The sequence below is a fragment of the Stegostoma tigrinum genome, chromosome 18, assembly GCF_030684315.1.
Source record: "Stegostoma tigrinum isolate sSteTig4 chromosome 18, sSteTig4.hap1, whole genome shotgun sequence".
NCBI lineage: Eukaryota > Metazoa > Chordata > Chondrichthyes > Orectolobiformes > Stegostomatidae > Stegostoma > Stegostoma tigrinum.
In genome coordinates, this window is record NC_081371.1 from 3,296,473 (window position 1) to 3,311,180 (window position 14,708).

At 42.0% G+C, this 14,708-nt stretch overlaps 1 protein-coding gene across 2 annotated transcripts in view; it reads left to right on the forward strand.

Moving 5' to 3' along the window:
* nup205 (nucleoporin 205) overlaps window positions 1-14,708 on the forward strand; it is a 100,602-nt gene that overhangs the window by 1,308 nt on the left and 84,586 nt on the right. Inside the window, exons 2-7 of one of the 2 annotated variants that reach the window (XM_048549296.2) lie at window positions 1,347-1,489; window positions 2,172-2,343; window positions 3,966-4,110; window positions 4,755-4,914; window positions 6,185-6,413; window positions 8,147-8,311. In XM_048549296.2, coding sequence (XP_048405253.2) covers window positions 1,347-1,489; window positions 2,172-2,343; window positions 3,966-4,110; window positions 4,755-4,914; window positions 6,185-6,413; window positions 8,147-8,311 — 1,014 coding nt within the window. Of the gene's footprint in view, window positions 1-1,346; window positions 1,490-2,171; window positions 2,344-3,008; window positions 3,047-3,965; window positions 4,111-4,754; window positions 4,915-6,184; window positions 6,414-8,146; window positions 8,312-14,708 lie in introns of those variants that run through there. The other variant, XM_048549297.2, reaches the window with a different exon arrangement.

Genomic DNA, 14,708 nt, shown 5'->3' on the forward strand with positions numbered 1-14,708 from the left:
ACATTATGCTTAAGTACAGTAGGTTGTTTTTCGCAGATAAATTGATTGAACTGCAAATTCAAGATCTGAAACACTCAAAAATCATTGAACATCATGTTTTAGAAATTATTTGCCTTATTGAATAAAGGTTTCATTTATTCAGCATATTTTAATGTGCGAAATACCCAAACATATTGCCAAATAATTAATAAGTAAAAGGAGTACACACACTTGATACATTCTATCCAATAACATCATGGCAGATCTTCTACATAATTTCATTTTCCAGCTTATTTTCCTTTTGCTTCCCTTGGTGCCTTGGTTAGTTTACATCTACAGCCAAAAATATACAGGTCGTGAATTACGAAGATTCCACAGCCTTCTGGGTGAAGAAATTTCTCCTGACTTCATGTATAATTGACTGACCTCCTCATTGTTAGACAATGATCCTTGATTGAGGAGAGCAGCCTCTCAGCATCTTCTCTGTTTATCCTTCTTAGAAATTGTATGTTTCAATGCAATCACCTCTTTGGAACTCAAGCAAAAGTAGACTTTGCTGATAGGCTAACAGTCATGCTAGAAATAAATCCTAAACTTCATTCAATCTTGAAGAAAGGAAGAACATCCTTTCTTGTGTACTGAGACCAAATCTGTGCACCATACTGGATACAGCTTTATTAAAGCCTCATATAATCACAAGAAAGTCTATTTACTCTAACTCCCTTGCACTCAAGGCCATACCGTGCTAATTACTCTACTTGAATGTTACCTGTGGTTCATGTGCAAGTTCACCCAGAGTTTCACAATGTTCAACATAACTTACTTAGTTTTAAAAAGAGCTGCTTTACTGTTCTCCCTGCCCAAAAAATTTGCTTAAATTTTTCAAAATCTAAAACCTGGCTGAAACAATTCGGTTGAAATGTACAGTGTTGTATATGGTTCATTGAGTATTATGCATCTCAGTAATGTGCTTGAGTTATCTTTTGGTGTACTGGTCAAATGGTACAGAGGATTTTTGTATTCTCATTCTCTTTTCGTTTGGGTGTCTGCTTTATGAGTAAGGTCCTCAGTCCTGAATGCTCAGGATCTTAAAAGTTGGGTCAGTAGTAATGTCTAATAGAAACTATTTTATTAATATTTATGAATTCCTTGCTGTTCTGTGGAGTGAGGCCCCTGAATTATGTTCCTCTTTCATGGCTTGCTGAAGGGCATTATGGCTGAATACAAAATTCTCACACAAGCCAATTTTCACCTCATGAGGCTTACTGAATCTAACTCCTTACATATCTTAGGATTTTCCTGAAAAAAGGTGGCCGTGAATGAGTAATGTTCAAATCGTCAACTGGCTTTTATTTTGTGTGCTGTAGCTGCCAGTCTGTGGGGGCCGTACAAAGAAATCTGGCAGACAGTGGAGAATGTGATCTGGAAGCGTGTTCCAGAAGCTGTTCACCTGTTGGACCTCACACTCAAGAAGCACAAGCCAGATTTCATCTCTCTCTTCAAGAATCCGGTGAGTTTTTCATTCCTGTTTATTTTGTAGTTTCTATCAGTGGAGGCATGCAGGCAGTTCACAAACAGGTTTATCAGCTACACAAAGGCAACAGCAGGCCTGAAGGTCCGTCTCAGTTTCACCTTATTTTAAGAAAAAAAAATCCATGCAGAGTTGAGAATTCAAGTAAAAAGCCTGGTAAATCAACAGAAACCCAACCACAAAATCCTCCAGTCTCCAATGGACTGATGTATTTCCAACATATGTTTTCATGTATCATTTAACAGGCCAGCTCTCTGAAAGTATTGAGAATTGAACTTCCAATCCTTTGCTATGGTTCTTGTCATAAACAACAATAATTTGAAGTTCTTGTGACATCTGTTAATGCAGCAGTCATCGCTCGGTTTTGAGTATTAAAACTGAGGAAAGTAATCATAGAATCCCCACAGTATGGAAACAGGCCCTTCAGCCCAACAAGTCCACACCAACCCAGACCCATCCCCCCCATAATTCACCTAATCTACATTTCCCTGAACACTGTGGGCAATTTAGCATGGTCAATCCACCTCGCCTGCACATCTTTAGACTGTAGCAATCTGAGGGAGCAAATATCGAAACTGCATTTTAATCATTGTATTGATCTGACCGGAGGGTGCTCGTGAAGTTGGATTTAATGGGGATTTATCTTAAGTTTTGTTTTCAGGCTAAAAATGTACAGCATCGGGAGAAGGTGAAGAAAGCCAGCATTGAAGGTATTGCGATCCAAGGTCAGCAAGGAACCAGGCTGCTTCCAGAACAGCTGATCAGCGAGGCTTTCATTTTGAGTGACCTCTTTGACATCGGAGAACTTTCTGCAGTAGAGTTACTGCTGGCAGGTCTGTACTTTTGAAGTTATTCTGCAATCCCTGTGACAGGCTTTACCGAACTAGTGTTTCAAACTCTGATAGCTGAATGCCGGACTGTTTGTCATTAGGGCCTCTACCTCTGTGTACTTTATCCGAACCATTCACAAAGGAAATTGAACAGGTTATTGTTCAGCTATAATGTTCCTTCCAGTACTGCTTGTATCTATTAAAGGAAGAAAGTCTTGCTTCTCGATAGTGCTTTATTTAATGCTAACCAATTAAATCATTTTAAACTGTTATCATTGTTGGGCAATGAGAACTGCAGCAGCCAATTTACACACAGGAAGATCCACAAACAACAATGTGTGGGCGAGTAAATTATCCCTCAACCAACATCATTAAAAGCAGCTAATCTTGTCTGTGACACCAGGGAGAACTCTCCTCCTTTTTCATATAGAGCCAGGTGATTTTTTTTAACCTTCAGCTGAAAGGCAGATGGGGCCCTGGTTTAACATGTCAACGGAAAGGCGCCACCTTGTGGAGTTGAATGATGAACAGTGGCTTTGATTCTTCAATTTTGATCCAATTGTAATTGTTTCTTTGTATTTGGATTAATCCTTCATAAACATTTGATCAGAATTCTTCTAACTGTGGCATGGAATGCTTTCCCTAACAAATATTTCCATTTGCTGTAGGTTCCAGTGGCATCAGACTGCTTTTGTGTTGATGTCAGGCAAGTGTTTTCCTTGTTGATTCCCAAAGTACAAGTTTCACAATGGCAGTGTAAACCAGCCAGATTTCCCCAAGGCTAGCATCCAGCTGGACCAAATTTTTTTCAGAAACAATCTGTTCCGAGTACCAAATGTAGTGTGTTTGTGTTGCAGTTAGTGTGGTGAAGTAAGATTTGAACTTTGGGTAATTATAGTGCCAGCCCACACTGAAAGATTTACATCAACTTCAGTTTCTTTGAGTTTGATATGTTTTTGTTTACGTAATTCTAAAGTAGCTCTCAAAATATGAGTGGGTTTTAAGTTGAGTATCTTCCAAACTTCTTGTTGAGATGTGAGCACGGGCAACATTCTCCTTCAGAGCTACCTTGGAAAACCTGCATTGTAAGGCATGAATGCAGGCACCCTTGGTCTGTAACTGTTGCAAAGTGTGTTCTTTATTTCAAAAAGTGATAAAAATAGGAGTCAGGTGATGGTTAGTTCTCTCTTCCTACAGTGAAGGGGAGCAGGAAGAACTATAAAATTGGAGTGGCTGTTTAAGGAGGAACCAGTATTGGCATTACCTGGCCGCTGGAATGCAATTAATTTGCCTGCTGTAGAATTCTCTTAAATTCGAGTAGAGATGCAAAAAACTTGGTGTCGATTTGACATTCAGTCGTCGTCTTCAAGTGTTGTTAGCGTAACTCAAGTAAACCTCAACCTTTGCAATTGTTCTTTAAAACTCTCCTCTGTCACCATTCTCTCCTCAACTCTGAAAAGCTTTTTGGCTTCTTTTGGCTGTGTGTTACCAATACGTCATTCTTCTTGACATACTTCGATCTGTTGTCAAATATCTGCTCTCTAAGCATCATTTGCCAAACAGATTGGTGCTCGACTTTCAGTTGCACCATGAATACCTCTTATTTGAACATATTTGTCTTACAGGAGAGCATCAGCTGCCCCGTTTTCCTGGCTTAACACGTGGCTTGGTGGCTATACTGCTTTATTGGGATGGGAAAAGGTGCATTGCAAATTCTTTGCATTCCCTCATCCAATCACGACAAGGCAAGACATGGACTCTGGAACACAGGTCAGTTCATAACCCTGTAAAATTAAATAAATACAAAATAAAACTTCAAAATTTGTACCACCATTGAATCTACTTTTTTCAGGCTCATCAAACACTATTGATTAAAAACAAAAGTATGACAGAACACATAGTATGTGGGATTCTACATGGTCATGACATAATGACAATGTCTTTCTGTTTAACTTCAATAACTCAGTTGCTTATAAGTTTCATTGCATGGTGTGTTACATGACATATACCAGCAAGATCCTGCATTGAGTCCTGAATTGGGTCTAATTTGGTTGACTTGAAAAGGAGCATGTTAATTACTCAATGTCCCAAGTTAGAACTGGGAATAGGAAGAGGCCAGTTTACTTAAGGTCTTGGTGATAAGCTGAAATTGACCGCAAGATGTATTTCCTTTGGGACAGAGGACCTCTCAGAGAAATTGTCCATTACCAATCTACGTTACACAAAGCAAGCTTTTTCGTGGAATATTTTTCGTATTACTTGCATTTGAAAAATTGTATTTTCAATGATTAATCTATTGATTTATTCACATGGTTAAAAGTGACTCAGGTTCAAGGTGCATGAATAAGATTAATTTACTGAGAAGAGAACAATTATTTCACACCTTAGGAATAAAAGTTCACTACTCTTTGCAGTTCAGAGCTTGTATCCATGACAACACGGTTTACTGACGAATTGATGGAGCAGGGGCTGACTCAGAAGGTGTTATGTTTGATCAATCAAATAAACCTCAATAATGAGTTCGAAAAACTGCAAACTGCCCGTGGTTTGGGCAATGCATCTCATCGCAAAGGGGTAAGAGTACAATTTCTTTGATTTGCATTTCTTTCATTTAGTAGTTGATGGAGGAGCTGGTTTTTGTGTTTTCGAATGTTAGAAATACTGTTTACTAAGTGTGTATAGGATCTGTGGCATGAGAAACAAGAACAAAAATCAAAGCAAGAAGGCTAGGCTAGCACTGTATAAAATTCTGGTTAGACTACAGCTGCAGTGTTGAGGAAAGCTGTCAAGACTCTGGAGAGGATGCAAAGGATGTTCATCAGAATGGGACCAGAGATGATTGACTCTCCTTAAGTAGAGTGACTGGAGAAGCTGTGCATGTCTTGGGAGAGCTTTCTGCTTGTAAAGCGCTCCTTTAATTTTAAAATAATTGGTTTGCAACCCTTCTGTTTTCCCTTTTTCTTGAAACCTGCCTGCCCCTTAAATCCTACATCTTCCTGTAACTCTTTACCCTGATGGCTTGCATCCTCCAACCACACCTCCATTACTTCCAACCCTCCAGCCTCTGCTTGCAACTTCTGCACCTCCCAACTGACTTCATTGTGCCTCTAAACCCCAGGTTCTCCTCCCTCCTCCACCATCCTAAATCTCTTCCTTGTGAGTCTTTTCCCAAATGTAAGCTGTATTTTCCTTGTGCCTCATTATTGAAAGTCTTTTAGATCCCTTATATAGACAGAAACAACCTGGTATGAATAGGAATCAGATTGTTTTCTTCACATAATTTGATCCCAAAGTATCAACTGAGTATAAATATGGCCTTGCTTAATTCCAACCTGCCACTACCAAATTTATGTTCATCATGTTTATTAGTTTTATCCATATTTCAGACCCTCAGAAGCTCTTGAATGCTTTTGCTTCAGACATGATTCTCACTTTTAAATAATTTGAGTATTATCTTGTATGATGTTATGCTCCCCCAATACAATAGTTTTAATTATACTGCCGTATTAACTAAGGAACTAAATGTATCTTTAAACCAGCCATATTCAAGTCTGACCTGATATAATTGAGCTCCAAATCTCTCTTCTCTCTTTCCTCTGACTCCCTGCCCCTCTCCCCACTCCATTTCTTCTTACTGCTGTACCCAAGAGGCAAAATATATTTGTAGCAAGGATGTCTTTGAATTAGGGCACCAAACATGAAAATAATCGATTAAACCCACGTGTCATTGTCATTCTTGCTGTTGGTTTAGATTAGCCTCATGTGAACGTTCTTTGGAGCAAAATGTGTGTGATGTGTTTCAAATCTTGCAGGATGTGAAAGCATCTCTCTGCTGATTCTCTAGGTCTCTGATCTGATCAAGGAATGCCGTCAGTCTCTGGCGGACTGCCTTTTCGCGTGGGCCTGTCAGACACCATTGAACAAAGATGACACGTTGTTTTTGATTTCTCACATGGAGTGTGTCACACTAGAGGCTGATGGTACATTGGAAAACGTGAACCTGGCTCTCCTCATGGCATTGCTGTATTGCTTTGATATCAGCTTTTTGGAGCATGTCACCGAGGATCGAGAAGGTATGAGAGCAACCAGTTTAACATGAGAAGGAAATGGATTTGGCTGCGTGTGTGTTTGAAATCTTTCTAATGCCGGCTCTCTGGAGATATTACCACAAAAAATTTTTTTTGCATTTTCATGGTGTCTGGTTGCATGTTGATGATGTGTGCTGGGGTTAACTAACAAATGCAATTAAGTTACAAATAAGGTTAGCCCGTCCTTGTATAAATTGACAGCAGATTTGATAATCCTAGTTTCTCAAAACAAGATGCTCAAATGACTTCCTGTTTCTTTCTTATATTCCACATTCAAAGCCCAAACTCTGACAAATCTCTCCAATAGTCTTCGACTGCAAAGGAGTATTCCGTTGAATACCCTGAGCCCTGTTTCCCCGATCTGATATGTAACAGTGATCTGTCCTTCAACTTAAATTGCCAGTGTGTTGATTCTGCGTAATACTTGATGTCTTTACCTTTAAAAGCAGTTGTGAATAAAAACAGAAAATGCTAGAAATACTCAGCACACCTAGCAGTTCAGCATTGGTGCTTTTCTAGCATCTGTGTTATTTTGCTTTTCTTAAAAGTGTGTGTGTGTGTGTGTATAAAATATAACGGTTTTGGAAATTTCTGTCGAGACAACATGCAATGGCTGTCGCTGTCTTTGATAGGCACAGAGCAAGGTGATTAACTATCCTTCTGACTGATTCTGGATCCTGGTTGGTTTGTGGATTTGTCAGCTAAATTCCTACAGTAGCTGAATAAACCTGTCAGGATATTCTTAGTTTGTATTGAATGATGTGCCTTCTTCCTTGAGTCAATAAACTTGGAACTAATTGAATAAAGGTTTTCGCATTTGTATGAGGCTTGATGGGGATATATTGAAAACATAGCTGGTTTAATTTTCGTTTGTGTTGTACCTCTGATGTGCCAAGTCATCTGAGTTAAAATTGGACACATGCACTGTTGCTAAGTTCAAAATTCATGGCAAGTGTTTAGTGCACATATGATATGCCCTGTGAAGGTACAGATAATTTGAATTTACTATGGTGTTTGTGTGTTAGCTTTACTCTCATATTGGGAGTTTTAGGTTTCATTGATGTAGGCTGATGAACCCCTCTGGTTTCATGTGCTTTTAGCCATGATACATAGAGTGTAACAATTCTTGTGGAGTGAGGATCTAGCAGGTTGGCTAGCACAACTGATCTGTACTTTCTTAATGGGATTGGTACAAGGGTGAAATGTTTCAGTTCTAGCAATTCATGTAGCTGGCTGTGACCCTTTCAAAGTTGACTTTTGCTGTGTCAGAGTGGATCTGGTATGAAGCCCACAAATGTGCATGTGCGTTCGAATTGCGTAGCTCCTGGTCTTCATTTCACCTCCTCTCCCAGTCCTCTGCCCCCGCCCCCCGTCCCTGTCCCTGTCCCCGTCCCCCAGACCACAACATAAACAGTAAATAGAAAGATTGAATGGAATGGTGATGACAGATTTCGCTAGTTGCCCTGAAACACTCCAGAAAATGCACGTCAATGGACAAAATGATTGGTCTGATCATCTCTCTTTGTGAAATACACGGTACGTATGGTCAAGCGTGAAAATTGGGCATTTCGCTGTTTAATTAACAGCACAAATTGAAGGACCGATGTTTCACTGGAGATATAGGTCGGAAAGTAAAATTAGTAGGCTACTGATTGCATTCTAAGGTGAAGTTATTCTTCCTATATTTTTTAAATGTTTAAAACACTTTCTCTCATCAGAATTAATTCATCAGCTACCATTGTTGACAGAACCACAGTACGTCACTGCTATCCATTGCAAACTGCAGAACTCCCAGCCTTGGAAACTGACAGGCTTGCAAGCTGTGGTCAGACTGGCCTGGGCTTTGGCACTGCGAGGGATTTCACAACTACCTGACACTACAGGTAACTTTTTTTTGTTTTCCTAGAATCCTGAATGATACTTGGGAAGATTTGGTGATAACACAGTGTGGAGCTTGAGGAACACAGCAGGCCAGGCAGCATCAGAGCTGGAAAGCTGATGTTTTGGGTCGGGACCCTTCAGAAATGGGGGAGGGGTAAGAGAGCTCGAAAATATATGGAGAGAGGATGGGTGGGGCTGGGAACTGGTGGGATGGTGACAGGTGAGTGCATGTAGGCAGTCGTGGGGATGGGTCAGTGAGGTGGGAGAGAAGGTGGACAAGCTGTGTCTAGTCAAGGAGGCAGGGATGAGAGGGAGCATTGGCCATGGGATGGGGCAGGGTTGGTGACGTTTTGAAACTGATAAAATGCGCATTGAGACCATAGGGTTGTAGGCTCCCAAAGGCAGAATATGAGGTGTTGCTCCTCTAGTTTGTGGGTGGCATCATTTTGACACTGGAGGAGGCCCAGGATGGACATGTCACCCAGGGAGTAGGAGGGGGGAGTTGAAATGGTTTGCGACTGGAAGGTGGTGTCGTTTGTCACAAACAGAGCACAGATGCTCTACAAAGCAGTTTCTGAGCCTCCATTTGGTCTCACCGATGTAGAGGGGGCCATTTCGGGAGCAAGGGATGCAATAGGCCACATTGATGGATGTGCATGTGAACATCTGTCTGATGTGAAAGGTTTGTTTGGTGCTTTGGGTGGAGGTGAGGGGGGGACAAGTGTAGGGGCAGAAATAGCACTTCCTGATTCTACATATCACCCTCCACCACTTCTGGCACCTGTAATCTGACTTACAACCAAAGAGATATTTCCCTTCCCACTCCTATCTGGATTGCTGTCTCCACAACTCCATCATCCGCTCCACGCCTCCCACTAACCCCACCACGTCCGGCATCTTGCCCTGCAACTGCAGGAAGAGCTACACCTGCCCCTGCACCATCCCCCTCACCTTGATCCAAAGCACCAAACAACCTTTTCACATCAGGCAAAGGTTCACCTACACATGTCAGCGTGATCTGTTGCATCTGCTGCTCCCGTTGTGGCCTCCTCTACATCTGTGAGATCAAGCGGAGGCTCGGAGACAGTTATGTAGAGCACCTGAACACTGTTTGCGACAAACGACAACACCTTCCAGTTGTAAGCCGTTTCAACACCCCCTCCCACTCCCTGAGCAAGAAGTCCATCCTGGGCCTCCTCCAGTGTAACAATGACACCACCTGGAAACTGGAGAAGCAGCACCTCATTCCGCCTGGGGAGCTGACAACCCAGTGGTCTCAATGTGGATTTTACCAGTTTCCAAATCTCCTCACCCCCAGCCTCATCCTATGACCAACGCTCCCTCTCATCCCCGCCTCCTTGACCTGACACAACCTGTCCAACTTCTCTCCTCGCTATCTGCCCCACCATTGCACTGACCAATCCCCACCACTGCCTACATGCACTCACCTATCACCATTCCATCTACCTTCTCCAGCCCAACCCCTCTCTATTTGTTTGGGAGCTCCCTTTCCCCTCTTTCTCCCCCCCCCCCCATTTCTGAAGAAGGACCCCGACCCGAAACGTCAGCTTTCCTGCTCCTCTGCTGCCTGGCCTGCTGTGTTCTTCCAGCTCCGCACTGTTATCTCTGACTCCAGGATCGGCAGCCCTCACTATCTCTGGGAAGATTTCGTTACTGGTTTTGATTGTTCATCTACTAAAGCACATGCAGTTGAGTTTGCAGTGGAGTAAACCTACCCATTCATTCCAAGTGAAAGTCGTACATCTTGTGTGCTTTCCTTTAGAATAACTAATGTCTTTGTTAAGAATATGTTAGCAATATGCCTCCCACTGCTTTTGGTCATGAATCTGATTCTTAATCTTTTCTTTGTGATGGTAGCTCAGACATTTTGCTCTCGAGTGAAATTTGTAACTGTTATTTAATTTTAGAACATTTAAGAGAAGAGCTGAATTAGAATATCTGACCTCCACCCCTCTTTCTCTCCATCACACCCTAGAAAAAAAAACCTGGTCTCCCATTCTGGAGATTAATGACTAAATTTTGATGTAATTGCACTTAATCCCTATTTCGCTTGTTTTCTTGAAATGAAAAGTTAATCTGTCAGCATTGAATATATCACTAACTGAGCATCCGTAGCCATCTAGGTGAGACAATTCCAAATATGCACAGCCTCTCTGGAAAAAAGAATCTTATCCTCTCAGTCCTGAGTAATTGATCTGTTTATCCTAAGGTTGTGCTCCCCCAGTTCTACCCAAATTACACTCTGTGTACCTTGTCAAGCCTCTTTAGAATCTTGCATGTTTCAATGAGCTAACTTTAATCCTTCGAAACACAGGATACTATAAACCAAGTTTGCCCATTTTTTTCAACATTGGCCAATCTTCTCATTCCAGGAATAAATCCAGTGAAAGTTCAATGCACCCTCTGCAATACAAATGCTCTGATCTCTTAGAAGAAAAAAAGACCAACCTATCGTGAGAAACTCTCACCTACTACTAAAATTCCTCACTGTCATTTATTCTGAGGTTCCTGTCAATTTTATATGCCTTTTATGTCTTCTGCTGAAAAGACAGGCACATAGTATTTTTCTATGACAGTTACAATGCGGTTGACTGCACTATTTCCTCCACTTGATTTTATTGCACTCGCCTCATTCTTGTACATCTAACCATAGCGAGAGAATCACTTGCAATGGCTTCTCTTCCTGTTCCAGTACTTAAAATGGAATTCGCAAGAATCTATCCTTTGTTATGTTTGTGCCTTTGTTTAGTCCAAGCTTGATTATTCCAATGCATTTCTGGCCTCTGGGAACTTGAGGTCATCCAAAAAGTTACAATTGCTGTGGTGTCATGCACCAATTGTAATCCCTTTTCCCTGCTGTGTTCACAAGTCAATATTAACTCACAGTCAAGCAACATTGTGATTCTAAAGTTCTCATATTTGGCCTCTGTCATTTCCTTCCACTCTGCAATCCACTCACTTATTTATATTCCACTTAGTTGGATCTTGTGTGCATTCATGATTTTAATTGCCTAATCATCGATAGCCCTGCCTTCAATTGCCTGGGCCCCAATTTCTGGAATTCCCTCTTTTTTTTTCCTCTCTGACCTTCAATCTCGCATTGTTCTTTAGAGGCTTTCCTTAATTTCTGCCTCTTTGGCTGAGCTTTTAGTCACCTTGCCTATTCTTAACTCAAGTGACTCGCTGTCACATTTGGCCCAATGTGAAATGCCTCAGGAGATATCATTGCCTAAAGCATTATGTAAGTGTTGTTATTTAATATCTCTACTATTTCCTAATTGCCATTCTAATTTCTCTCATCTCAGCCTCGAAGTGATCAGTGTTTACTTTTACTGCTCACTTTTCCCTTTTTTATACTGAAAAAAAGTTTACTAAAGTTCCACGTTTCATGCTAGTTCACTCTTGGTCTTTTTTCCCCACAATTTTTTTTTTGTAAATTTTGCTTTGGTTGCTATGAAACTTGCAATTTTCAGTCAGGTACTATGCATTTCAATGCCGTTGGCTGTGGCTTTCAATCTGATATTATCCCAACTTCTCTAGCTAATCACAGTTGGATCATTATTCCCAAGAAGCTTTTGCTTTTTGGTATTTCGTTGAGAATTTTGTGTTATTTATTCAAATATTTGTTCACGTACAGTAATATCCCCTTACAACATCGTCTCCTTTATCTTAAACTAATTTTTTATCTGATTATTGAGATGAATCACTTAAAGATGATTCATTGGGTTCAGGCAGTACCTTTAATACAATTTGTTGGTTAGGGTTGATGTCCAGTTTCCTATCTCTTATCTCTCCAACCCTCATGATATTGACCTGGAGTGCAGACAGCAGACATTGTTTTTGTCTATTTGTACATGGGATATGGGCATCACTGGTTGGATTGGTGTTTATTGCCACCCTGAATTAGTTTTTAGCCCAAGTAGCTTGCAGGGCCATTTTAGAGGGCAAGTGAGAGTCAACCACATGTGACTGTAGACAAATGGCAGTGTTGACCAGACTCAGAAAGGATGGCAAGATTCCTTCCCTGAGGGAGATTCATGAACCAACTGGGTTTTTACAACAATCACCAATGTTTATATGGTTGGTATTCAGCCACTTTTTCTTTTAATTCCATATTTTTATTGAATTCAAATTTCAGCATCAGCCATGGTGTGATCTGAGATGTAGAAGCAGTTTTTGAGTGCATGATTAATGAAAAGTTATCGTGCAGGTGCACCAAATAATAAAGAAGACTAATGGGATGTGTTATCCTTTGTTATGAGTGGAATTATGTGTACAAGTAAGGATGTTATGCTTCAGTTATATGATACATGATGAGACCACATCTGAATCAGTAGTTTAAGATAACATAGTGTAGAGGTAGAGGAACACAGCAGGCCAGGCAGCATCAGAGGAGTAGGAAAGCTGACATTTTGGGTCAGGACCCTTATTCAGAAATGGGGGAGGGAAAGGGGGCTCTGAAATAAATAGCCGGGGGTGGGGGTGCGGTTGGGCTGGGATAAGTAAGTGGGTTGGTGATAGCAGCTAGGTAGTGGTGGGGATTGGTCAATGAGGTGGGAGGAGTGGATAGGTAGGAAAGGAGATGGACAAGTCAAGGAGGCAGGGATGAGAGGGAGGGTTGGTCTTGGAATGAGGTTGGGGTTGGGGAGATTTTGAAGCTGGTAAAGTCCACATTGAGACCATTCGGTTGTAGACTTCCAAGGCGGAATACGAGTGCTGCTCCTCCAGTTTTCAGGTAGTGTCGTTGTGACACTGAAGGAGGCCCAGGATGGACATGTTGTCCAAGGAGTCGGGGAGTTGAAGTGGTTCGCAACTGGGAGATGTTGTTGTTTATCGAGAACTGAGCGTAGGTGTTCTACAAAACTGTCTCCAAGCCTCTGCTTGGTCTCACCGATATAGAGCAGGCCATATCGGGATACAGTAGACCACATTAGCAGGTGTGCACGTGAACTTCTGTCTGATGTGGAAGGTTTTTTAAGGGGCCTGGGAAGGAGGTGAGGGGGAAGGTGTAGGGACAGGTGTAGCGCCTCCTGCAGTTGCAGGGAAATGTGGTGGGGCTAGTGGGGAGTGTGGAGCAGATGAGGGAGTCACAGCGAGAGTTGTCCCTCTGGAAGGCTGATAAGGGTAGGGAGGGAAATGTATCCTCCTTGATGGAGTCCGATTGCAGGTGACAAACATGGTGGAGAAGTATGCGTTGAATCTGGAGGTTAATAGGGTGGTACATGAAGACAAGGGAGATTCTGTCTTTGTTTTTATTGCAGGCAGGGGGTGTGAGGGCTGAGGTGTGGGAATCGCAGGAGATGTGGGCGAGGGCATTTTCGACTGCTGAAGGGTGGCATGTTGCAGTCCTTGAAATACAAGCACATCTGGGATGTTCGGGAGTGGAACTCCTCATCTGGAAGCATGTGTGGCGGAGGCGGAGTAGGGGATCGCATTCTTGCAGGATGGTGAATGAGAGGAGGTGTAGACTAGGTAGATATGGGATTTGGTTGTCTTGAAATAGTTATCAGTTTCGAGGTGGTCACCAGAGATGGAGACAGACAGGTCCAGAAAGGGGAGAGAGGTATCAGAGGTGGTCCAGGTGAACTTGAGGTTGGGGTGGAAGGTTAGAAAAGTTGATGAACTGTTCGAGATACCGACTGTTCCACGTATCCTACAAAGAGGCAAACATAGCTTGGGCCCATGCGGGTTCCCATGGCCACCCGCTTACTCTGTAGGAAGTGGGAGGAATTGAATGAGAAGTTGTTAAGGGTAAGGGTGAGTTCAGTTAAGCAGATGAGGATGTTGATGGTTGGGCCTGTGGAAGAGGAAGAAGCGGACAGCTTTTGGGCCATCTGCATGGGGAATGCAAGTTTCAGTAGAATCAGTAGGTTGTTATTTCAAATCTCATTCCGAGATATGAGCTCAAAAATCTAGGCTGAAATTACAGTGCAGGGTAAATGTTGCTGTCCTGTCAGAGGTGCCATCTTTTGGAACAAACAAACGCGAGTGTCCTGGCTCATACTTCTTTCTCAATTAAAATTCAAAACATACTATCTGATTGTCATGACTCCTTTACTCGTCCAAGTAATGCAGTGACGTATTTTACAATATCCATGTAGGTAGGTGGATGCTGAATTCAATATGTTATGGAAAACACAATACCTCTGAGGAAGAGGCGCCAGAGCCGAAACGTTAACTCTGATTTTTCTCTTCACAAATGCTGCCAAACCTACTGAGCTTTTCCAGCAACTTCTGTTTTTGTTACCTCTGACAGTATTAGTCTCCCTCAGTGCTCCAGGAGACTGTCAGTCTTTATGTTCTGCTGGATCTCTGAGTGGAACTTGAGCATGAAACTTTCTGATTCAGAAGTATTTGTACTACCCGCTGAGCCACAGC